The sequence below is a fragment of the Orbicella franksi genome, chromosome 12 (assembly GCF_964199315.1).
Source record: "Orbicella franksi chromosome 12, jaOrbFran1.1, whole genome shotgun sequence".
Taxonomy (NCBI): domain Eukaryota; kingdom Metazoa; phylum Cnidaria; class Anthozoa; order Scleractinia; family Merulinidae; genus Orbicella; species Orbicella franksi.
This window is the reverse complement of record NC_138156.1, coordinates 12,106,145-12,131,261: the sequence shown is the minus strand read 5'-3', so window position 1 is coordinate 12,131,261 and position 25,117 is coordinate 12,106,145. Positions and strand designations below refer to the sequence as shown.

The window sequence follows — 25,117 nt, the reverse complement described above, 5'->3', positions numbered from 1 at the left end:
TTTATAATAAATTAGTAATAATTCTAAATGTTTACCTTTCCTGTTGCATCAACCAAGTATAATGTGAAGGAGTCTGCATGGCATGCTGATGATGACAAAAAAAAAGAACAGAAGATAAAATTATGGCACAAAATAAAGATCTATAGAGCTGTACATATACATGTATGCAGTACAAAAATGTAATTTTTGTGTAGGTTAATTAGTCCTATTATATGTTTTCTATAGGCTGGCTTAAAAACTAAAATAAAATAAATTACACTATTTAGAGGGGAAGCCACATCAGCCTAAGCTGGTTTTCAAGCTGGTTTTCTATATCTGGGTAGAATTGGAATTTGGAGATGCTGGTTAGAGTGGAGTGAGGAAAACCGCAGAACCTGGTGAAAAACCCTCAGAGCAACACGAGCACCAACAACAAACTCAACCACATATGGCACAGAGCAAGAATTGAACCCAGGCCACATTGGGAGGTGGGCACTCTCACCACTGCACCATACCTGCCCCTATGCCTGCTCCCATATACAGGCCAATCTAAATCAATTGACTGTCATACTGAGCAGTTTTCATTTGTCATTTGAAAATCAATTGGTTTTGCATTAACTATGCTACTTGTACCTGTACCTGATTGGCTTAAAAATCTTGTGCCACTTTTTCATCCAATCAGAAGTGAAACCAAAACCAGATATAACTCGTTCTCACTAATTTTCCTGCACTTTGCATCAGGTACTATTGAGCAAGTAATTACATTGAGTCTTGATTGGCTAAACACTAGATTGTCTGTGTTCTTCTGTGATTCAGGGCTGGAAATAACAGTCCGTCATCAGACATTGTCCGACCAAATTTTAAATATGTCCAGCCAATTTCACATTATGATCAGACATGATGTCCGAACATTTCACTAACACCAAGTTGCATGTATTGTCCATCCATAAAATTTAGTTAGATACATTGTTGAAAGGCTCGAAATTGCAACCGGTATGGTCGCCAATGCGGCTGAAATTTCATCTTTGGTGACCAAAAATTCTGGTTTAGTCGACAGCCGAAAATACGTCTGCGTTCACAGGCTACTATAATGGCAGCTACGTTTCTCTGTGTTGACAATCAATAATGGTTATTTTCTCAGACATTATGTCCTTCCAGGAATACATAGTCAAAGATCTTTGCTTCTATTACATTGATCAATATAAGTAAAGAAGGCAATCTATCCTTTTGCTTTGCTGTAAAGGATTCCCTCACATCGGAAAAATTTGCAAATGGGTCGCAAATGCCTGATCATGTTTGAAATAGCCCTATAATGCATCGCAAACCCTTGAGCATTGAGTACATCATGTACACCTACCTATTGTGTCTCTTGGAATGCATGAATCTGTCAGACATTACTTCAGCTATGTATACAAAATTAGCAGCCAAAAAAGTCTTGGAATTTTTTTCTTTACGGCTTTTATGCATTGAGTTCTTTTCTAAACGAAATTCCTACTTAGTCGCCAAATGGCTACTCAAGAAGTTTTTTTAATTTTGGGCCCTTGACTATGACAGTTTGAGCCATATCCTGGAGCCCATTATGGGCTCCTACAATATCATAAAGCAGAAGTGTTCATCTTTCCCGTACTTGCCAAATAAAGTACTCTTCAGAAATCACCCTATTATGCATTACATGCATTGCGATATGCTGTTAGCCCTTCATGTATGTACCCTAGAGTCAACTTTGGTCAGGAGCCCATCACTAGGAGCCTGCAACTCCCATACTAAACCCATGACACAGTATTTTTACAAACCAGTCTATTTTCAGGCCTCTTTTCCCATGAAAAAGGTCAGTTCCAGTCAATGATTATGAGCACAAATCGCTAAGGAGAAAAATGGCAGCCTCAGATGGACATTTCGACCTAATCTTCCGGTGAAATTATAAAGTCCTTGATTGTGATTGGTCCCTGAAGGGGTCTGAATTTGCGGTAAATTCAAACTTAAAATAGATGGGTCTTAAGGCCGAGATAGGAATAATTGGAGTAGTTGCACACTCCTAGTGATAGCCTTCAATAGAAAACTAGGTTTGCTTGAAGAACATATAATAATCAGGAGATAACCAGTAAAGATCGGTGCAGTCATCTTGTAGATTAAGTCATATAATCATCATAAATGATAAATAGATGAAATTTAAAGGCAGTTTTAAACGATTTGTATTGAAAATCTTTACAGTATGCTAATAAATTTTATTATGTTAATTACTTAATTACTTATGCAAATTAATGTCCAGTCAAATTGATAAGATGTCCAACCAAAATGAAGATTTGAAAGGACACATGTCCTGTTAAAGAAGAAAAATTATTTCCAGCACTGGTGATTGGCTCTTCCCAGAGTGGTTACTTTCAATTGGTTTTGGTTTTATGACACTCAGTTGAAAACCGCTCAATAACAAAGACTAACTTTACAGCTAACTAAACTGCTGAGCATACAGGTATGTATGGCAGAGTCTACAGCCCATAACTGATTCACTGCCTAATTTCTAACACCAGTCAGTGCCACTTTATTTATCATCACCAGTCACTGTCCAATATCTCAGTGTATAGCTAAACTAGATGCTCTAAGAGCGTTTACTCGGGCGTCATACCACAATATCAAATCATACTTTACGAAAACGTGTATTGGACACAATAAAAGCAAACTAAAGAATCAGGATATTTTAGCGCAAGAGTTCCGCTTAGATATTTACTATTCAAGTTGCTTCATTGAGTATCCTCCTCATCCTATCGCAAGTTGTAAGTTTAAACCATTTTGGTTCAAGAATGAAGCACAGCTGTCTACACATTGATGAAGAAGTTGTTTGCAAAGAATTTTCGAGGTCTTTTTACAACTTATGGTGATTACTTTGTACATGCTAGCAGAAATTGTACAAAGTTTGTTTACTGGTCGTGGCGATCCTAGTAAATTGTGTAGCTGAACATCTTTGCCATTTTACCATCTTAAACCTTTTTCAAGAGTCATATCTTCTTTGGAGAGCAAATAATCCCTTTCAAGAGAGCCAAAACAAATCATGATAAACTCCTTCATGAAACACTCCTGTGATTAGGCTCAAATTGCATTGCACATAATTTGCATAAACTTTCAAGTTGTGTATTTTGCCGACAACCTCCAAGAATTTGCGACTCTTAACACAGTTTATGAAGAAATATTCAAGCTACATATTTTTATTGAATCAAGGCGGGAGTATTTTTAAAAAGGACTCTCATTTATAAGGGAAGATGCGGCATTCTATTTTGTTATGTATGTTGGTTTCATGCTCGTCTAGTTCATGTCACACAACATGATTTTCTTTTGCAGTCAGACACAGTTTTCTAAAAGAATTGGTGATTGGTAAGACTGCTAAATATATTTGAACTACTAGTGAAATAACTGGCTAAACTATTGTCAATGCAGATTTTCCTTAGAACTTGGCAAGAACATTGGTTCGTCAATAATCCCGCGCAGTTTCCCGCACAATCAAAGGTTCAATTCTCCCACACAATGTGCCTCCAAATTCATGTTATTTTTTTCCCTGCACCATACTAGAAAGCCAACTGACTTGGAGGTGAGATATTTAATTCAAGTTACCGAAAGTCTTATCTTCACAACTTTGGAGATCGACATATTTTGTGCGGTGAACGAAACAAGTCACATGTTTTTAATGAGCTACGAGTCCAAAAAGGTTTTCGTATTTAGCTCGTTTTATTGCAATATGATTTGTTTTACTGCAATGTTCTAAATAATAACAGCAGTAGCCACATTACCTGCCTATTTTTTGCCAGTGTTTTCATAGATTGAACTCATACTGCAATCAGCTCAGTTGTTATCTCACAAGAACGTTTTGAGTGTGAACTTTGCTTACCTGGCTGGCTTTCAAGCAATATAATTCATGGACCAACCCTTTCTGAAAACGATCGACATCTTTGTATGTGAGATGAACATATAAGGCGTGATTCTTGCAAAAAGCTTTCTGCGTAAAACACCGATTTCTGTCACGAAGAGCGAGCAATGTCGCGTTTCTCCTCCCCAGTTTCCATGGTCTACGCATGGAACACCTGGGACCATGACCCCCTTTTGGTGACCAAAATGCTTTCATTTTATGACTCGGGCTTTCCTACGGAAGCCCAAGTAAAAAAGCAGTGCTTTCAACAAGATCCAGCACCTGCCTGAGCCCTGGTGGCAATTCTCTTGTGAATGGCCAGCTATCAATGTTTCCAGTTATTAAAAGGTGGCCAGGGCTCTCCTCAAGATGAAGTTCTTATGAACCTCTCTTACCACTGTCTTGCAGGTGATGACCAGAGTGGTCACCTCAGGGGATGCCAAAATGACAAAGTTTAAATCTGGGATTCTCCCTACATGTAACTTCTTCACCCTAAGAGAACGTCATTAAAAGTAGACCTCTGCCGATTGAGCCACAAAAATGTGTCAACTACAGAACCGCTCAAAAGTAAGTAACCACCTCTCGTCTCGTTTCTCGTGAGACGAGTCTCGTTTCTCTCGAGACGTTTCTCGTTTCTCGCGAGCTGCATCTCGTTTCTCTCGAGAATCACTGAAGCGTTTAGTATGGTGTATATTACGCGTAAGAAACCGGTTACGGGTAACGATTGCCGCTCTGCAGTTCATTGTCAAATCGATGGGACCGTCCAACATAAAATATGCATCGATCGTTTGCTCGATTCATATCGAACATCGAACGTAACTACAAGTAGAGTTACATGCATTTCAATTCGTGCGATCACGGGGGCAAAGAGTTGATTTTGCGAATCTTGCTCACTCTGAATGATTCAGTTACCTACATTTACTCGCTCTGCAATAACCGCTAACTCAAACAAACATTTAATTTTGCGTAGGAGAAAAACGTTCCGGCTTTCGGCATGCGCCAGCGAGTCAATTGTGAATGGGAGTCATGAAAGCGTCACAGAAATTGTTGAAAAAATGATATCTCCGGTTCTATTTGGCATAAATCGTTCATTCAAATGCTGAAATACGATATCTTTGAAGACAGGAGTTTTTATCAAGGTTGCTTAGATGCGCCGTTTACATTACATGTAGTTTTAAATTTTTCTGACAGCACGAGTTTTGTCTAGCGGCACACGTCAACAAGTCGACAACATAATGAACTTTTATTGTTCTCCGAAACGTCAAGGCAAACACTAAAAATATATTTCCAGTTCTATTTGGCATAAATCGTTTATTCATACAGCAAAATACTATATCTTTGAAGACAGGAGTTTCTAATAATGTTTATGTGATGCGACGTTTACAGTGAACTCAATGTTTTTGCAAGGGAAAGTTCTGTCTAGCGGCAGTCGATTTAATACGCAAATGAAGTTTGTTTTGCAAAGCGTCGCGGCAAAAACATCGCCGGTTCTATTTGATATAAATCGTTTTTTTCCAATGGCACAATACACTCTCTTTAACAGATAGAATTTTTGTTGCTCGACAACGAAGATCTCGAGCGGTATGTGAATAAACATTTTATATATCGGTCGATACAGTGGTCTAGGCTTGCCATAAGATACATGATCCAACTTCTGAACACTGAAACGCACTTTTATTACCACATTTGCACATAACTATTAGCATGTTTACGAGTATGAATAAAAAGTTAGTCGAGGTTTCATGATCAAAATGTGGTTTAGCATTTTTACGAGTATAAATAAAAAGTTAGTCGAGGTTTCATGATCAAAGCATGGTTTAGCATGTTTACGAGTATGAATAAAAGTTAGTCGAGGTTTCATGATCAAAGCGTGGTTTAGCATTTTTACGAGTATGAATAAAAAGTTAGTTGAGGTTTCATGATCAAAGCGTGGTTTAGCATGTTCACGAGTATGAATAAAATGGTAATCAAGGTTTCATGTTCAAAGCGTGGTTTAGCATGTTCACAAGTTTGAATAAAATGGTAATCGAGGTTTCATGATCAAAGCGTGGTGTCGCATGTTCACAAGTTTGAATAAAATGTTAGTTGAAGTTTCATGATCAAAGTGTGGTGTCGCATGTGTTCACAAGTTTGAATAAAATGTTAGAGGTTTGATGTGGCAAAAAGCGTGTGAACACAAATATGGATAAAAAGTTGGTCGAGGCTCAGTTATTAAAGTGTGTGTTCAAAAGGTAGTCGAGATTCCTTATGTTTACAAAGCGTGTGTTCTCAAGCGTACACAAGTATGAATAAAAAGTTAGTCAAGTTGGATTTCATGTGCAAAACGAGCATTCACAAGTTTGAATAAATTAGTTATTCGACTGTAAAGTGAAGTGAAGTATGATCAAAGCGTGGCGTGCTCGCAACTTTTGAATAAAAAGTTCGAGGCTTATGTGCAAAAGGTGTGTTCGCAAGTTTGAATATTAAATTATTTGACGGAACACTTAGCATCGTTTCGTACGTTCGCAATCTTTGGATAAAAAGTTCGTCGAGTTTCCCGACAAATCAGTTGGGAGCGATAGTTGGCAAAACATAGGGGGCGCTGCTGTGCTGACTTAGTGATCGCGATCGCTGCTTTAACTTCCAACACGTAGATCGGGTGACAAAACTCCACATGTTGTTTCATGAACACTACATTTTGATTATCAACTGTATGAATCACGTTTAGGGTTACGAACAAACTTTTTTTTTAATATCTATACAAACAAGAGAATTAATACAACTGTAAAACATATTTGTAAACACGAGTGACTAACTTGCCGACGATTCACATACCTTCAACTTTTATCGTGCATGTATTTACAAAAACTAAACGTTAAGCAAGTCTGGCTGGAATAAAAAAAGGTTTGGCCGATGTATATGAAACAATACTGGACGCTTGAGAATTTATAATAAACACATGGTACACGTGCATTGCTGATGAGAATGAAAATCGTGTCTACCGCGCTAATCGATACGATACGATACGATACAGACATCTTATTAACAAAACAGGTTTCGAATACCAACGAATGCACAGCATTGGTACTTCCAGTGCACTCGAGAGAAACGAGACGAGACTCATCTCATTTCTCTCGAGACAAGTCTCGCGAGAAATGAGACGCGTCTCGCGACACGGTGGTAACTTACTTTTGAGCGGTACTGTATTACAAACATTTCCCCCAAAAATGCCAAAAATAAGTCAAAATAAGCTTTCCTTCACATTTGGGATACATGGTGACCTGTACAGTAGACCAGGAGAGTTTGGCATAGATGCTACCTGCACTTTAAATCTTATTTAAAACACTTGGAAACATGTGTTATTCTTGATGACTCCTCTTAGAAATAATAAACGATTTTTCGACCATTAGTCACCTTCTGTGATAAGTGAAAGGAAATAAACATACAGCAGTCTGAATCCTGGTGTCAAAGAATACAAGGGTTAACCACACAATCACAGAAATCAGCAATATATCTTCACCTGATGCAATGCAGTTAGCCAATTCCATTAACACCTTCTGCTTGTTGGGAGACTGATGAATGTCATTTGTCAACTCCTCCAGCATTTTTTTCTTGTCACTGTGTACACAAAACTGTCAACAGAAATGTAACAGAATCAGTAAATTAGTAAAAGTTCTCAGGAAATGCAATATCCTTGGTGAGGCACTTCAGTTAAGTTATTTCAATGAGTCAACAGAATGCAAACCTAGGAGCATAACTCCTGGATAAGATGTCACATGTACAGTACAGTGTATCAATAGTTCATCACAGCTAATCCCCCAACACTTTGAGACATTGTTAATTTTAATGGCTCAATTTGCCAAAAGATGCCACACAATACTGCTGCAAAGTCTCCTCCCAATTAACCGAGCCATATCACAAAGTAGAGAGGAAACATTTAAGAGTTCTCTGGACAACCATTACAAAGAAAGTGGTTACTCAAAAACAAAAAATGTATGAATAATAAAAATTTATATAATTTACAAAAACACAGGAAGAAAGAAACAGGTGAAGTTTGACTTGAGATGAGTGTCATGTCCTTCATTTTTTCAGACAGAAACATTAAAGCATGCATGCTCGGCAAAACAATGAATTTTGTCAGTATGTTAAAATTTGATCATAGTAGCACTTTAAAGTTTCTCTTACTAGTCAAGAACCGTCCATTTTTTATTAATCAATAAATTTTCTTCCTTTGCAAATTTTGTGTCAATCATATTTACTGTAGTATTTGTTAGTAACTAAAACTGTGCATTTCTCTTGGACAAGCCATGTCAGAGATTCACCAGAACAAATCAAATGGTTGCTTGTAACACACAATCAGAAAGAGCTATCAATAGACCCTGTTCCTGTCCAGGACGGCTTTTTGGCTTGACACAAGTGCAAGCAATAATGATTAAGACCAATTGATTATGCTATTTTTGACATAATTTGAAGCAAGCAGATGACTCTTGTGGAAAATTTGCCGTTGAAAATCTCACATTCAGTTTGACTCGGTCAATTAAATGAAATGGTAATAGAAGTTATATTTCCCAAGAAAATTCTATTTTGCAATATGTTCCAACTGTATTTTACTTTCTTATGCATTTCCATCAATAATTACAGACTACAATTTGTGGAGAACAATTACTACGCCTTTCAATAACATGCGCACTCTAAAATTCAAAGCTCAACCGACAAATGTGTTTTTCCTTACCGCCAATCAAATGTTCGGCGGCTTCTCCCAGCTTCCAACTACTGTGGAGCACATGGTAATCAAATCAAATCATTGAGCACAGTTCAGACAACATAGTCGAAAGCTGGGAGGCACCACCGAACATTTGATTGATGGTAGTGAAAAACGCATTTGTCGGTTGAGCTTTGAATTTTAGAGTCCACATGTTATTGAAAGGCGCGGTAAAGCTCAGTTTACAGAAGATGTCAATTGAAGGATTTCCCACAAAATGTTGCATAATTTAGTATAATTTGCGTATTAAATTTAATCTTTCCCAGGGGATTTATTCTCAGTCCACGGACACATGTGGAAATTATCTACTTGTGTCTGATTGGACTGACATGGAATATTAAATCTTTATATGGATTGAAAGGCCTATAGGGTCTCGGGCAAAAGCCCTCTGATTGCCAAAAAACTTCTTAAAAATTAATGGAACAGACGTCAAAAGATTCGAACCTTTTACTTTCGGGGCATAAATTATTAATAATTTCCTGAACGCTAAAATGAAAATTAGCCGGTTCCGTAATTTCACGAGAATCCCCATGTGTCGATCACGACTTACAAATTCCATAATTTATGAAATAGGCACCGATGGCTTCTTTGACAAACCGTAGTATAAGCTTATTAAATGTTCAAAACTTAGTCCAACCAGTATACATGACTGTTGTTTCTTGGATTAACGTTCATAATTATTGAAACCTTTATCCCCTTAATTTGTTACTGGAGAGGAAAACGTTGTTTGGGAAATAAGAAATTAAATTGAAATCTAGTCGTTTCGAAAACTGCTTTGGCAAAACACAACATTCGCAAAAAAGTAAATAAATAAAAGATAATGTCAATTTTCGAGTAAAGCAAACACAAATGCCGGCATTTGATTTCGAGATTGTCTTGTAAAACAGTACAAGGATATTTTCATGTCAAAAACGTCAGAACTATCCTGGGATTAGGGAACATAAGCTTACCTTCCACTTCGACAGAGACGGTCGGTGAGGATCTGAAATTTTGAAAAAGAAAATCGTTCTCAACAAGAAACTAATAAGAATTAATTGTATTTAACTGACCACTTCGATTAAACAACAGGGCAAACGGAAACACGCTGCTGGTTTCTTACTTACCACTTTGTTTATTATTTTCATGACCAAGGGAATTCGCAGGTTTCTTGCCGCCTTTATTCTTTAATTTTCGTGTTTTCCTGATAAGCCAGCGCTCTAAACGGTCTTGATCGACATGTTTCATAACATAATCCTCCAGAAACACGGGATTTGCTCGAAGAAAATTTCTCACTGCCTCCTCATCCATCTCTGAAACAGGACAAGCAATAATATGGTCTGTTCGCATCTTTTTTTGCAAAAATCACGAAAGGCGCAAGTGCGCCACGCTTCGTACTAAAAGGTATAATCGTGAAAATGCAATTTATCTCTGAAAAAAAAAAACCTCATTACAATGTAATAAGAGCGCCTTTTTTAAGCCACAACGTAGTCCAAAAGTATACAGTATTGTATTTCTACTGAGTTTTATGATACATAACCAAACGATCTCTGCATCACATCACGTCAAACAGAACACTTTACAGTGAAAATTGGAGCTATAAAGGTCATCTTAAAACTGCGTTACGGGTCAACCTACCTTGCCCGTTCGCAATCGCTTTTCCTTGGACCAAAGCTGGTCGGAACGGTCCATCGCCAAAGTTTGCGGTCAGATCGATGTGGGTAATGTGACTTCCCGTTCCGTGGTTGTTTGAAGGTCGGTTGCTAGTATGCCCTTTCGCTGCCTTCGCCGAGACCGGCGATGAGCCATGTCCGCTCGAAACACGCTGATAACTTGGACTGTGGCGCGAACTGCTCGGTAAAGGTGGAAGCCGACGATTCCCAACCTGGCGTGAAGGACTTGACATCAGGATTTTTGCCACGGGTTTCCTTTCATGCCAACTTTTTAACGTAGAATTTCGGCGAGCGCACCACAAAACGATGTTTATCTTCCATCGCTAAGTGAGAAACACCTGCCGTCTGCAGATGGTCACGTGACTCATTCTGGTCATCTGTCAAAAGCGCCAAAACAATGATGCTACTTCAATTGTAGTTTTGCTCACTTATCGCATCAACGTCTTTTTTATAAAAACTTATCAAAAGCGAAGCGAGCCGCTAGAACGTGCTAAGAGACAAAAGAAGTGTTTGGGTGGTCGAAAAGAATAAAAATTTATTCGCCATAAATTTCCGCTCACAGCATCGTTTGCAGTAAATTGAAAGGAGACAGAGATAAAGCTAGACAAAACAAGTGTATATATTTTTAGAGCTTTTAAACACACAAGTTTTGGATCCTCATCCTCTAATGGAATTTTCGCCCGAATAACGCAGGCTAATGTAAAATTTTTTTTAAAAAAATTCCCGGCTTAGCTCGCGGAGGTATAGTTCGCTTCCCTTTCCAGTTTCTCACCCAGACAGCAATACCTGGATCAAACACTGTAATCCCCTTTAATTCCACTCTTTTATTTGAGCCGGAAAAAAATTCGCTTAATATATAGCCTCATCAAGGGCCGGAAACTGAACTTGATATCAATATAAAAAAAAGAGATATTTTGATCGAATTCCATCTGCCGTCTGTTATTTTCCTTTTGGTGTGCAAAGTCTTGGTATATGAAATATTTACAAACTGAAATGGATGAGATGTAAGGAAAGCCTCCCGTTCACGCGAAACCAAAACAAGATAGCATTTACTTATACATTTATAACTTTCCTGTAGGCAGCCATTAAGCCCATAGGCATATTAACATCAAGTACCAAAAAAAAAAAATCTACAATGAAGAAATAAAATATGAAGGTGAAAGTACTGCTGCTTTAGCGGGCTACCCATGATGAAGTTTCAAAACGTTGACCAAATTACAAAAAAAATGTTGGCAAAAAAGGTACAAAATACTCATGACACACGCAGCGGATTTGAGATAAGAACTAAGCAAATGACTTTTTTTACGATACAAATAGCCTGCACGCGTGGTCACTGCGTACTGGCGAGATTTTGCGCGCGATTTTTCTTGCGGTTTCGTCTTAGCACGCGCGCGAGCTCTCTTGCGTACAGTCGACTTCGCGCGCGAAATTCCACCACCCACCTGGCCCTACGCAGGTTCACCGTATTTGCGTGCAATGCGTGTGATACTTCTTACTTTCGTGACGGCTCAATAAGTTCGACCCCGCCTCCCTGACATACCACGTTCATATCAGACATCAGCAATGTCGAAAGCGTAAAAAAAAAAAAAAAAAACGTCAAGTATGGTAACTAAAACAAACACAAAGATGGCAATTTAAGGCTGGTCGGTTATTTATCACCCTTGAAGACAACACACGACTAGTACAATTCTTTTTCATCGTACTCAGCCAGAGCGATCTGTTCTGCCTCTTCAGACTTTTCACAGGACACAGTGAAAGGTGTTCAGCAGCAGCTCTACATAGAGGATTCTCCGACATCTTCTAGTTGTGTGATTCAAAGTGGGTTTACCTTGAGAATGGAGGTTAATCAAGGGCAACCAATGCAACGCGCATGTTAAGGGAGGATTACTCCCAGAAAAATTGGGTGGGGGTGCGCAGTCCACAGCCTGCCTCCTGAAACCCTTACCCTATTTAAGATCAAAATCTCCAATTTTCCTTGCCTGCATTGCAGGCATAAACGGGGAAGGGCTAAGGAGGCAAAAAGCACCAGTCCCTCTCCTTCTATCCATGCTTTGCCTCCCCCCCTCCCACGTTAAATGTCTGCTACAGAGGCTATGATTTTCCTTATCCTATTTATGACTTGTCCAAAAATTTGATACCCTATTTAAGACCTGTCAGATCAGTGTTAAAGGCACTATGAAGGGCTTTTGTTGATGGTCTATGGATAACGATGAAAAAGTACGTTCTTCTAAAAACCATACCGAATTAAAGACTTATGTGCAAAAACCATACCCTATTTGAGACCAAAATGGGCAAAATTGATACCTTTTTAATGACCAAAATGGTTAAAAATTCATACCCTTTGGGGCAGCACATACCTATAGCTCATATAAGGAAGTACCCTCCCCTTCACCTTACTTGCTCCAATCAAAAATTCAGATCTAAAAATATATATATGATATATAAACCTTGCCCATCTAGAAAATGTCCATCTACATTTAATTATGAAGTGAAAACTAGCTAAGTAATCCAGTACTGGCAAGTGACAAAAATCAGAATCCATGCCAATTAGGAAGGCATCAGGTTAGCCTTAAAATTAGGGAAGTGCATTTGGAGTAGTGTCCACTAGATAGCAGGTGTGTCTCGTTAACTAGCTATTTTCTGGTACTATAGGTGGTTGTCAAATCAAGGAAAGAACATTTACTCACTGAAGTTTCTGATACCAAGGAGGTGGTAGAGCAAGTAATCTGACATCTTAATCGTACATTTAGCAATTAAAGTAAACTATGACTTGCCCAGGGCAAGCCAAATTTGAGAGCTTCTGGTCTGAAGGGCAAATTAAAAATCAAGTCTTTTTTAGGCCTGGGGATGGGGAGGCAACAACATTAGTGAGTTCTGAAGGGCTCTAATTGAAAACTACTTTTAATGCATATACATGAGTCTTACAAACTGTGAGATACAACCTTCAAGATTTGTTTGGGTATACTAACATCAAACAATGTATCTTAAAAAAATGTAACAAGATACAATAGAACTCTGATCTATCAGCAGAGTGGTAACTTAGTCTGCATTAAACTATACATAGGTTTTCTCACTGAGGCTTTTATAAGCAGGACTTAGTGACACCTATAACAAGACACAAAACTATCATTTGAAGAAAATTTACATGTAAGTCAGATTTCCAGCCAAACCAGAGAATGTTTCTTGGAAAAAGTCCTTCCAGCATGAAAACAGGCCCTGAAATAAACAAACCAAAATTATAACTACACATACATTCATAATAAATTATTTGAAAACCTTTCATATCAATATAGAGATCTTAATGCAGAGTGCAGGTGTGTGACTAAAGTGGCAGATCCAGAAAGTAGCAAGGTGCGAAGGGGAGGCGGGGGGAGGGGTGATGAGAAATTAGGGTGAGGGAAGGGTCTTGCTTAAAATAGGGCCACTTAAGATAGAGCGGGGTGCCATGAGGAAAAGTGACAGTGGGGGAAGGGTATTGCAAGTAAAGTCACAAATTACAACTGCCTCCATTTAGCTACAAAAATATACCCAAGTATTTCTTGTCTGACGTAACTGTTCCATCAGGATTACAGTTTTCTTAGAGGTCTGACCACTTTCTGGAACAATTCATGTCTTCTGAGAAATATCCATGAACATTTTTGTGCCAAATTGACATGCTTTGCTTACCATAATCTGCCGACTTAGGCAAGTGGCTCAAACATGTAAGGCTGCACTCCAAGTTCCTGGTCAAAAATATCATCAAAATCATCATAGTCATCATAATCATCGTAATCGTCATAATCATCATCCTCATCATAATCCTCGTAATCATCGTAATCATCATCTTCGCTATCATCATCGTAGAAAACGTCATTAACTTTGCATCTATTTTGCAATGGCTCTGGATCACCGGGAAGAACATACGTTCTCCAAGCAAACTGAAGTCTGGTGATTCCTTCTTCACCTTGTGAGTGGACGATTGCAGCAGCCACACCCGCTAGATAACCAAATGATCCTAATGGAGTCTCTGAACTGGAAGACCCACCAACGCCTCCATAAGGGCCATAGCTTTTTGGACTGCCATCAGTATCACATTTGTTGGAGTAAAATGTCAGGCTATCAATCATCCAGCCAGATCTAATTTCAACTTTAACAATCCTCTCATTTTCCTCCAAATGAAATTCATGGTGTTCAGACTGAGCAGAGTCACCTCCAAACTTCTCCACTTTGTCACCATTGTAAACAATCTTGAGGCCACCAAGCACAGGTCGACCATCCCACCTTCGAATCCACAGTTCCATTCCCTTGATGTAAACTTCATTGTCTAAATCTTCAACTGTCTCCTTGTCAGTGTGATGTCCTGTTTCAGGATTCACCTGCCCTCCATTAGCAAAGGAGTGTCCCCAGGTGACAACCTTTCTGGCAAATTCCCTTGGAGTGGCCCACTTTTCATCTGTTGAACCTTTCTCAGGGGGATCATCTTTCAGTTTCTGGGCTTTTACCACTATTTCTTCACAGGTGTCTGAGAGAAGCTTGCGTGATAAGACTTCCTTGAGATATGACTCTGACAGAGTTGGGAGTCTAACCAAGGGCAACACTTTTGGAAGATAATCTTTTCGATTTTCGACATCATGCTCGATGTACTGGAACACCGCTTGAAGCACGATCTTTTCCCTTACTTCTAAACACGGGATCAAGCCATCGATGACCACACAGATCTCTTCTTCTGCCAGGAGCTCGGTCAGAAAATTGAACGGAAGACTCAAGAACTCCTCTTTCTTGCAGACATCTGCAAAATGTCGTAGGCCATGCATTTTAGCTTCTTTCCTCAGCTCTTCCAGCGCAAACACATCTGCAAGCTGCCAAATGCCCAGGCAGGTTTTGTCATCGATAGCGCGTTTCAAGAAGTCCCCGCAAGAATTCTTGACAAACTCTACACCCAAATAATTGGCTGCTTCGAGCAAAGTCTGCACATTGTCTTTGCTGATATCAATATTTCCCGAATATGCGAACTCAATCAAATCCCCAACAGCGCTTTCGTCCAAACAAAGGATCTCTATCTCGTCTTTCTTTCCGTCTTCCCAGTTGGTTCCAAGAAGGGCTTCAAAGTAAGGGCTGAATGAGGCCAACACGACACGATGGGCTTGCACCTTCCGTTTTTCGCCGATCTTCAGGGTGACATCGGAGTATCTGCCATCTTTGTACATGGCCAAAAGACCTTTGAGCAGATGGAATCCATGTTTCGAATCTGTCACGTGTGATTTATCGATATCGTTTGAGAAAGACCTTTCCAAAAGAGGTTTCTCGAACTTCTTGGCTGCGGCCATGTTTGCGATCAACTTTCGGTTCACGTGTGGGTGCCGGGTGAACATCGTAACTACTAACCAGACCCCTCTTGGGAAGACTTCGAACCACTGGAGTCTCCAAGTTATTATTTTAACCTGATTTTAACTATTTCTCTCTATTTAATTTTTTTCCCCTCTTTTCAAAATATACTAGCTTCAATTTTGAAGCACTTCAATAATAATGTTAAAATGACGGAGGGTATGTAAAGAAGGGGAAATCGAATAAAATACTTCGTCCCCTCCCCTCACTTGACTCCCTGCCTGCGCTGCCTTGCGTTCATCCTCGTTCCCAGGGTCTTTACCGTCATGGGCTCTGGGAACGAGTTTGAGACAGGTGACTGATGGGTTGACTTGTCATCCCGAGACGATAAAACCACGTGGAAGGAACTGTCTATGGCGTACGATCCCCGCCAAAATTCATTGTTTGAATTTTAACTCGATCATTTAAATTTTGAACTTCAACGATTGAATTTCACAGCTCCATTTAAAATTTTACACTCTTCTTTAGATTTCACGTCATTGGAAGACGTTTTTTCACTTATCTTTCTTTAGGTACAACAAATAAGATGCGTTTACGTACTTTGATCAGCTTGAGAAAGGAGTTCTCCCGCAACTCGAAGGAGTCTCTCTTTTGTCGTGTTCAATGGATCCATCGCTTCACTGAACTGTACAAATACCCGGAATATTGGCTTACATGTGCTGAAAGAGCACAACAAGAAAGCTAGCGGTCAATTAGCCGCGAAAACAGTACGAAAGGAGCCGAAAGCCGAAAGAGCCTGGGGAAGAGGTCTATCTCCTCCCCTCCCCTCCCCTCCCCTCCCACTCTCAACCAATGATCACTGAAGCGTAGACACAAATTCAAAAGTCGAGTTGAAAATTTCCGATGTGGAGTTTGCAATATGACGCGGTGAGTGGCAAAATGCATCGAGCTAGTATCGAATACAAAGTTCGCATATCAGTCAAATGTAGAGTACTGGTTCAGGTATCAATACTAATAAAAAGTAGCAGCGTATGACGATTACTTCAGTGTTCAGTATAATTCCCGGCGTCGAGTCGAAAATGAATGGTTAGACTAATTTTGACGAGGCGAGTTGAAAATGTACAGCGAGGAATGTCAAATACAAACGTTGAGTTCAAAAAACGGAAAGATAAGTGAAAAAACGTCTTCCAATGATGTGAAATCTAAAAGAAGAGTGTAAAACTTTAAATGGAGCTCTGAAATTCAATCGTTGAAGTTGAAAATTTAAATGATTAAGTTAAAATTCAAACAATGAATTTTGGCGGGGATCGTACGCCATAACTGTCAGATGCGAAGAAAAGCCTTAAGGTCATCCCTCACATTTGAATTGCGCATCCTTACTGCGCATAATTTATGGCGTCATTAGCGCGCGCTCGTGCACGCGCATATTGAAAACATGACGGATTTGTCTTGATATTGAGCTCTTTCATTTGAAAAATGGCTCTAGCTCACCAACGAGCACGGGCACCCCAATTTTTTTTCCAGTCATTGTAATCAACTAATCATAAGCTTCGCCTGAGGAAAGACTGATCTAATTTCTATTGCTGAAAATTGAATAAATGAGAAAAATAGCAGATACACTGTGGTCTTTTCTATTTTTCAGTCAGTAACCACGTCAAGAAATTTGGTTCAAATTTGTAATCAAGGATTTAGCTTTCTGTCTGAATCAAACTTTAAATGTTTATTTGTGTCCGACACAATGTATTGACTGTAGTTTAATGCGTTTTCTTCTGAGTCTGGGCTCACAGAGATTTTACAATTACTGGGAATGTGTTCTTATAATAAGCTTAAAATAATGCCAAAATGGGGCATTTTCAATGCCTCACTGCTCCTTAATGAGCATGGGCACCCCCCTTTTTTATTTCAAAATTGAAGTTATCATATGACAAATATTCAGTGGACAAAGTTTGAACAAAAATCTATTGTCACTTTTATTTCAGAGGAATTACCTTAATTGCGATCGTTTTCCGTCAAGATAATGCAGTTCTTCGATCTCTCGACAGGCAGTCGTTTCCCAGTGACAAACTGTGTCATCATCAAATCTTGGTTGTAACTGGACCGTGGAATAAAGAATTATCCGAATAAAGATTTGATGGATTTCCGTCTGGTCAAAATACTGCTCAAAATTTATAACCGGACTCGTCGCAACTTAACTGATGCCTACATAAGCTTACATTTTGTTTAAGGCAGGCTAAGAAGTGCTAACCACCGCACACCTTTTTGGTTTCATACATTGTTTTGTTATGAGTTGAGTAACTTGCAATACAGGCAAGTCTTTAACTCTCATTGCAACACGAATCCTTGGATTTTGGAGTTCGATTCTTACACTGATCTGGAGGGTTTAGCTTGACACGTGACGGGGAGCAAAATTTTATGCGTGACGCTCGAAAACCAAACAAAAGACATACATGATTTATGAATTTATATACATAAAAAATGTAGTTACAATTTGCGCATGAGTCCAATAACAAAATGATCAAGAAGGTGTTTTGGCCAGAGTTGTGTCTGTACTCAGTGTGGAGTCAACTCAAACCCGATTTTAGCTTGTTCCAGGCGCGAAGAACGACACAAGGGAAAATATGGGAGTGGCTTGGGGTGATTTCCCGAGCTTCACCAGAGGAAAGTTGTTTGACTGGAGCCGGCTAACCTGACTTGTCAAATAATCAACTCAGTGGAAGCAAACAAACAAAACAAAACAATAAAGAATCTTAATTAACAGTGTAGAATGACGGAATATGTTTTAATTTGCTTGCTCAGCTGTGATTATTGAATTTCTTATTATTTGTTTAGCTGTTATAACAGGGTAACTACATGCGCAGTTGATTTTCGTTTTGACAAACGAACTTCAGAATCAGTTCAAGCTTAGTTCGAAGCACGACGAAAAAACCTGTCTAGCGAAAATCTTCGGAAATCTCAGGTAAATAGGTACTTTTTTTTGAGAGATTTTCATACTGATTTATGAAATGAAATTTATTTTTTATAAGAACAGTTTAGGTGAAGGCAATACCTCCACACATTCATTGAAAATCGACCCAGTTGAGCTTTGAAGTTCAGCTGAGTTGCAAATCAGTTATTTTCACTACAGCTGGCAAAAAAACATTTCCCGCGTCACAGCCGCCTGATTATAGTCTTCTAAGAACAGCTCAGTTTCCGATCAATACAAATCTGATAAGTGGTGATCATGGCAAATAATATTAAATTCATTCATTATGTTGAAACCTAGCTTGTTATGACTTAAAAGTATCACTGTAAAAATGGTTGTTGTTTTTAAGCTGTTATTTAACAGAAAGATTCCGTAATGTCGTGCGTGTGTTCAGTAATAGATCGCAGCTGACATCAAAATGTAGTAAGAACCATTATTATATGGCTAGCTCCGTGAGCGGGCAAGATGAATCAAATCCTGCGCTGTGATTGGCTACCCGAGTGGGCAAGATGGAGCTATCTTGCCCGCTCGGGACTACCCGCCGTGTCCCGCAAGAAAAATTTCCCCGAAAGCCATATAATAAATCCTTTATTGACCAAGCTTGTTCGGTCAAGATGGCTGGATATTGGCCTCGTTCTGTTTTTGCGAGTTCATGGACCTCGACTCCGTCTCGGTCCATAAGCACGCAAAAAAAGAACTTGGCCAATATCCAGCCATCTTAACCGAACAAGCTTGGTCAATAACCCATACAAATTGTGGCACATTAAGCGATATATAGCCTAGAGTGTCACTGATGTTCTTACCACATTTTGATGTCTGTGATCGATTACTGAATAAGTGCACGGCAACATGGAATCTATTTGTTTTATTCAATAGAGAAACAAACTGAAGAATGTTTTAAATAACGTCCATGCCCCTAACCTTCAATAGATCGTAATTAAGGACTAATCAAAATGCGAGAAAAATTTGACTTATGGTCGAACCTCCCGTAAGCGACCACCCAAAATGTCAAGCCTAGGCGGTCGCGACAGGTGGCTCCGAACAGCAGTTTGCCTGAGTCACTTGCAGATAGTCAATCGACGCTATTTAGATCGTGCCCGACCTAGAAAAAACGTCCGTGTGTCGAACCATGATAGGAATCAACACAACAGTTTAACTACAGTAATCCCAGCATAATTTAATACTTAAATTTACCTATCGTGCATTGCTTTGAAAAGGGCAGTATTTCCAAATCAGTTGGTTAGACTGTTTATACACCTCCTACGTCAATAAAGGGCTTGAAAAACTATTCACAATTTAATGGAGTTGTTTTGTGTGTTAGAACAAACCGGTCATGTCTGACTTCCCGTACTGGTTCCTTCTCGTTCTTACCGCTGGAAGCCTGGTGCAAGTTGCATCGACAGTCATGCGCAGATCACAAAGCTGTGAAGAACAGTTGCAAGCTGTATCTGTTGATCCTGCAATCTGTGAGAGGATTCGGTCGGCGGCATCCTGCGTTCGCCGTGCTGTCTTGGATATTGACGCTAAGGTATAAACTCGAAGAGTTCAGCCTTGCTTTGAGGTTCGATTATTAGCCGCTCTTCGGGAAAGGAGCCCGCGCTACTGACCGGACTCGAAAGAGCGGCAGAAATCGAGCTTACCGTACAATTCCTGTAGGATAAAACTGTCAACCCTTACCGAGAGTTGTTTTATCTGTCATCTACCCCTCTTTAAAATTCCCCTCCACTGACAAGAAGGCCTCAATAAACGAACACCTTTTAGCTCTTTGCGGTTAGAATTTCTTCAAGCGCTCAAGATGCCCACGAAATTCCATTCTGATGACGCAGCGCTTGAGAGATCCGTGTAGTGTCTCTTATTGGTCGTTACTTGCGCGCACAACCGTGCGACAACCAATCATCGAGCAGCGTCAAGGATGCAGCTAAACCGGCCCTCATGAAAGAGTAGTATTGCCTTTAAAATGTTAGTTTTCTAGTTGCTGGAACTACAGTAACCTGTCACTGTGTTTTGGTTCAGCAAATTGGACACATCGAAATTTTTGTAAGTCCGCAGACATCTGTTTATACCAGTTGATTAAGCAAGTGTTAAAAGTTTCCTCTGTTATCTTTGCTCTGCTATTTATCATCAGTGTTATTTTAACTGACTTTGTTTCTCGCTTTGTTTCGTCTCAAGATAAGCAAAAGTGCAAAAGAAGCCATCGAAGAAGCCACAAACATTCTTCGTTCGAGTACACACCATCTGAAAATGAAATTGCCACAGTATTTAAAGGGGAAGAGAAGATCTTTGCAGAAACGGGAAGTTCCAGGTATAATTACAAGGCTAAAAAATACGTTCTGAAGACGCAAAAAAAAAAAAAAAAAATTACACAGCCTTCATCGATAATTTTTGATCTTTGAATCTTTGATCTACGATATGCTTTCTCTTTTTTCCTTACTGTATTTAATTTTTGAGTTGTTATAGGTTGTGTATAAACATTCTAGTCTGAAATAAGTTGTGATCTCTAAATAGATCTCATGTTTATTCTATGTCATATCTTGCAATGATGGGAAAAATCTTAAAATCTGCAAACTTGAAGGACCGAGGAGGGGGGAGTGGGGTCACGGAAGGACAAGAAATTCTCTTTGAAAAAAAAAAATAGATTTAAAAAACGCTATCAAAGACCTCTTGAGCCTAGATGGATTTATAATTTGCATTGCCAAATATCGCGTCTAACGTAGATGAACACCTCGCCTAAAACTCCAAGGAGGTGCCCGCACTCCCTTCCCCGAAAGTATGACAAGGTTATCTCTTCAGTTGACTCTGGCCCTCTAAATCTGCCTTCAGTTGGCAATCGATGTCCTTCTCAATAATTCTACATTTTTTTACAGATGACCTCTCCAACTTTCATGCCCTCGTAAAGAAAGCCGCGTCTTCTGCAGTTTTAACAGTCAAGGAAGGGAGTAAGGAGGTTCGAGATGCCCTCGTTAACATAATCATCGCATTGCACTCTTCTCATGATGACATCAATGAAGCAACAAGAGATATTTTAGGCAAGATGATGGCCGAGAGATCAACGGACGGTAAGCAACAGATCTTTAATTGGTCTTAATCGGCTCTTAATACGCCCCGTTCGATATATTAATATTCTAACATGGCTCGGTGGCTTTCAGGACAACATTGCCAATTAAGTTTCTTTTGTCCCTCAATTCCCAAAAGAGACTTGGATACAAAGAAAAAAAAAACCACCAAATATAGAAGTTTGTCCTAAAAGCCTCAGATCGAAGGAGACTCTGCTCGCCGGGTATGAAAGCTTCGGAGCCATGATAGAATATTGATATGTCGAAAGTGGCCTATTTCCCGAGGATAAGGGAGTTCTCCCCATAATAAACTAGATGGGTAGGTTTTTCCCAAAAGGGGTCGTTTTTCACTCTGGAGGTATATGAAAGGGTAGGGTTTTTCTCGAGTTGTAGTACAGAAAAGGGTAGGAAAAACTGCCGTCATTTGGATGTTTGAAAAGGCAGTTTCCCCGTAATAAATTCAACTGTGATACCTATGACGGTGATTCAATTTAAAAAATATACATTCTGCTAGTGTATTGCGGAAAGAGCCATCTGAGCTCTTAAACCTTGTCTGCCATGAGCCAGTAAGTTATATTAATATACAGTGAGTTCATTTAGGTACTGTAAATCAAAGTACAAACCAAAGTCTTCAACTTCATCATTTTTGTCCCGTGAACTAGAAGCTGTAGGCCAAGCGATGGTAAATGCTTCTATCGAGTTGAAGGCGGCTATGACAAAAGCGGTGCTGACTGCCTTGAGTGGATTTAACGACATGGTGAACAACATGGAAATCAAGACGAAGACTCTCCTGCAGGACAGAGTTCGAGTTGGTACGTTTATAAAATACACACAATAAATATTCACTGTAAATTTAAAAAGACTGTTTTGTTGTTTTTTTCTCTGAGATGTGCAGTTGGTTCGCTGCGTTTGTTGTGATCATGACTACAGTAACTACTTTGGTTCCAATTTTTAGGAACTTTTAAGCAAACCACAACGGCGACGGCAACAGGAACGTCGCTAAACAAAGGCTTTGACGAACCCAGCGGCAGAACAATCGCTTTGCACGTGCGTTATAAATCTTCCAAAAAATAATGCAAAACAACAATGTGAAATTACAGAGTTCTTTGAAACCTGGAGAAGATGAGCCACGATGGCCAATTTTTTAAATTTATTTTTTGACCAAAGGCTGCCTTACATATTCGGTTTTGAGACAGTAACAGACAAACCTAATGACTGATTGTAAGATTCGTAAGTTAAATATAATTTCATCAGTAATCAATCGACGTTGTTCTCAATGTCGCCGTCCAGTAGTTGCTTAGCTCCGCCCTGATCGCCGTATTTTGGTGACACTCATCACGTGGGAAAACAAGGAAAACACTCTGTACTATAAACACAAATACACAGACGTTTTGTGTCCGAAACGTTTTCTTGTATTTTCAGGATTTTTTGGTGACAGGAAAACTCAGATTGCTGAACTTGCTGACCAGGCAGCCAGAGGAATCGTGGATTTTTACGACAGTTTAGCAGTGAAGTCTGTCAACGATGCCATCATGAAAGTGAATGACCTCTTTATCGCTCTCTACGTTATTGAGAAAACAAATCCAAATGCCGATGGTAAGAATGAGTGTTCTTACTACTCTACAAACTCGTTCCCAGACTCTCTTTCCTCTGCCTCCCTCGACGACCAATGGAGGCAGAGTAGAGAGAGCCTGGGAACGACGTTGCTAACTCTACACCTTGCATGCAGCTGGCGCCCCTGAAGTTTGAATTGACCAATCAGGATTCAGAGGGCGGGGGAAACTGTACTGTCCTGACGTCCATGTATGTTAACAGGAACAGGAAAGGCATAACACTCGGGAAACTTTTCTCACCAGAGACGGCATTTACAATTCCAAAGCCAACCCATATCCATAGACTGTAAAAAGTGAAAAATATGAAGCATTTTGTGTCTCCAATCCTCTAATTTGGCGCCAAAAATGGGTCGCCCGCGTCCGACAACTCACTCGTAGTTTGTCGAGTGTCACCAGCTAGGAAAATAGTTTTGTTATTTTGAGCAAAACATGTTGTTCCGCGTCAAATTAAACTCGAAATTCCCAAGTTTTGTATTAGAAGAGGCCAAAGTAACTTCAGCGTTGTCTTTGCTTTTGTTTGCTGCGAAGAAGGACACTTCGGTTTTGACTGGTGCAGGCGCCGCATGCAAGGAGAGGCTGGATTAACTCCAGTTTATGTTACATTTAGGCCGCATCAAACTTTAACCAGCGTCTTTGTTTATTTTTATTAACAGCACGTCCCATCGTGCGACGCTTGGCGGAGTCAGTAAGCCAGACTGTTAAAGACACCATGCAGCAAGAGGAACCCAACCCAGAAGACGCTGTTGCACGCGCTATGCGAAAAGCCGCTGAACAGATGGTCTTAGATTACAACGATCTTGTCCGGCTTGTCAACAATGCGTGATTTTAAGGGGAAATAAGGTTAACCTGGCATAATAACTAACAAACTGGGTTCGTTGTCCTTTCTTCTAATTCTCACCATTTCTTTGTGTAACAGTAAAATACACCAGTCCACGAAAAGTATTATATTTGAAGGAACTGTCAGTGCTAGACCCTGATAGACTTAAATGAAAGAAACCAAACTGTGTGTTAATATAACTTATAGCTTCAAACTAAGGGAAGAAACGCCTGTTTGGGAACTGAAGACATGTGATAACCCCTTCATATCAAATCCAGGGCAGAGCTCAAAATTAGAAGACGCTCCTGCAGCTTCAAGTTGAAACTCCGAGAATTAAGTAACACGCTAGATCATTAATGAAGATTGTGATTTTCTTGTTTTTAGTTCTACTCTGCTCGAGATCGAAACACGGGTTGGTTATTCTTGGGTGTTTTAACAACGTTTAAAATTAAAACGTAGGGGAACGTAGGGCAGTATGGCTGCTTGCATAAGACCTTGTGTCAACTACGTATACTTGAAGGCCAACCTCGTTACCAGGGCTTTTCTCTAAGAAATTGGGAGGGGCAGAAAAAAAGCCCTGGGAACGAAGCTGTTTCAAGAGCGGCTTTTCCACTGATTGATGAAAACTCCTATCATCTGACTTCGAGTATTTTCAGCTATTGTTGTATTGAACCTGAGTGAGTTAAGGTGACAGACATGACAAAATATCTCACCTATTTACATCACCTTATACCGTGACTTCCGTTTCATATACTTCCGCTTCTGAAATTTGACCCCACGTCCAGTATGCAGCTAGTTCATCTGTCGGCGGAAGAACGTGAGAGCCCCACCAAAAAACAGCCACCCCCATTTTGAAGTGTTGTATGCAGGATGTCTCTCGTTCAACCCTTTAACTTCTAAGAGGGCACTTTATAATTTCATTGGCCTTTTCCTTAGCCCTTACGCAACATCATGAATGAATCCATTTGACGTCAACCAATGGTAAGTCACAAGATTACTAATAGTGATCAACACAAACTTGATTAAATTTTTGTAGGCATGTGTTGAATGCTAGTATACAATCGCACATTTCAGACCAGAGCCACGCACCAAAGAAATCAGCTT

The 25,117-nt window shown here is 39.7% G+C and overlaps 3 protein-coding genes across 3 annotated transcripts in view; 1 reads left to right on the top strand and 2 right to left on the bottom strand.

Moving 5' to 3' along the window:
- LOC145462632 (putative 3',5'-cyclic phosphodiesterase pde-5) overlaps nt 1-12,464 on the bottom strand; it is a 36,440-nt gene extending 23,976 nt beyond the window's left edge. The window contains exons 1-5 of the mRNA XM_081446207.1: nt 10,230-12,464; nt 9,719-9,904; nt 9,566-9,597; nt 7,374-7,485; nt 36-85 (exon numbers count right to left, since the gene is read on the bottom strand). Of these exons, the coding sequence (XP_081302333.1) occupies nt 36-85; nt 7,374-7,485; nt 9,566-9,597; nt 9,719-9,904; nt 10,230-10,497 (648 nt within the window). The 5' untranslated portion in view covers nt 10,498-12,464. The remainder of the gene's footprint in view (nt 1-35; nt 86-7,373; nt 7,486-9,565; nt 9,598-9,718; nt 9,905-10,229) is intronic.
- Nucleotides 12,465-13,147: 683 nt separating this feature from the next.
- Nucleotides 13,148-16,594, bottom strand: LOC145462635 (kelch-like protein diablo). Its single transcript, XM_081446209.1, has 2 exons — nt 13,931-16,594; nt 13,148-13,480 (listed from the first exon to the last, which is right to left on the bottom strand). Exon 1 carries the CDS (start codon nt 15,613-15,615, stop codon nt 13,945-13,947), a length of 1,671 nt encoding a protein of 556 aa, XP_081302335.1. The 5' UTR covers nt 15,616-16,594; the 3' UTR covers nt 13,148-13,480; nt 13,931-13,944.
- A 1,891-nt stretch (nt 16,595-18,485) lies between these two features.
- LOC145463389 (uncharacterized) lies at nt 18,486-24,849 on the top strand. The gene is made up of 7 exons (XM_081447139.1): nt 18,486-18,524; nt 19,852-20,058; nt 20,700-20,832; nt 21,395-21,586; nt 22,246-22,395; nt 23,006-23,179; nt 23,850-24,849. Exons 2-7 carry the CDS (start codon nt 19,864-19,866, stop codon nt 24,017-24,019), a joined length of 1,014 nt encoding a protein of 337 aa, XP_081303265.1. The 5' UTR covers nt 18,486-18,524; nt 19,852-19,863; the 3' UTR covers nt 24,020-24,849.
- Nucleotides 24,850-25,117: the final 268 nt, after the last annotated feature.

Coding starts and splice junctions, on each gene's coding strand:
- LOC145462635 (XM_081446209.1), bottom strand. CDS start 15,615: ATGTTCACCCGGCACCCACACGTGAACCGAAAGTTGATCGCAAACATG.
- LOC145463389 (XM_081447139.1), top strand. CDS start 19,864: ATGTCTGACTTCCCGTACTGGTTCCTTCTCGTTCTTACCGCTGGAAGC. Junction 20,059..20,699: donor TCTTGGATATTGACGCTAAG/GTATAAACTCGA, acceptor TTTCGTCTCAAG/ATAAGCAAAAGTGCAAAAGA. Junction 20,833..21,394: donor GCAGAAACGGGAAGTTCCAG/GTATAATTACAA, acceptor ATTTTTTTACAG/ATGACCTCTCCAACTTTCAT.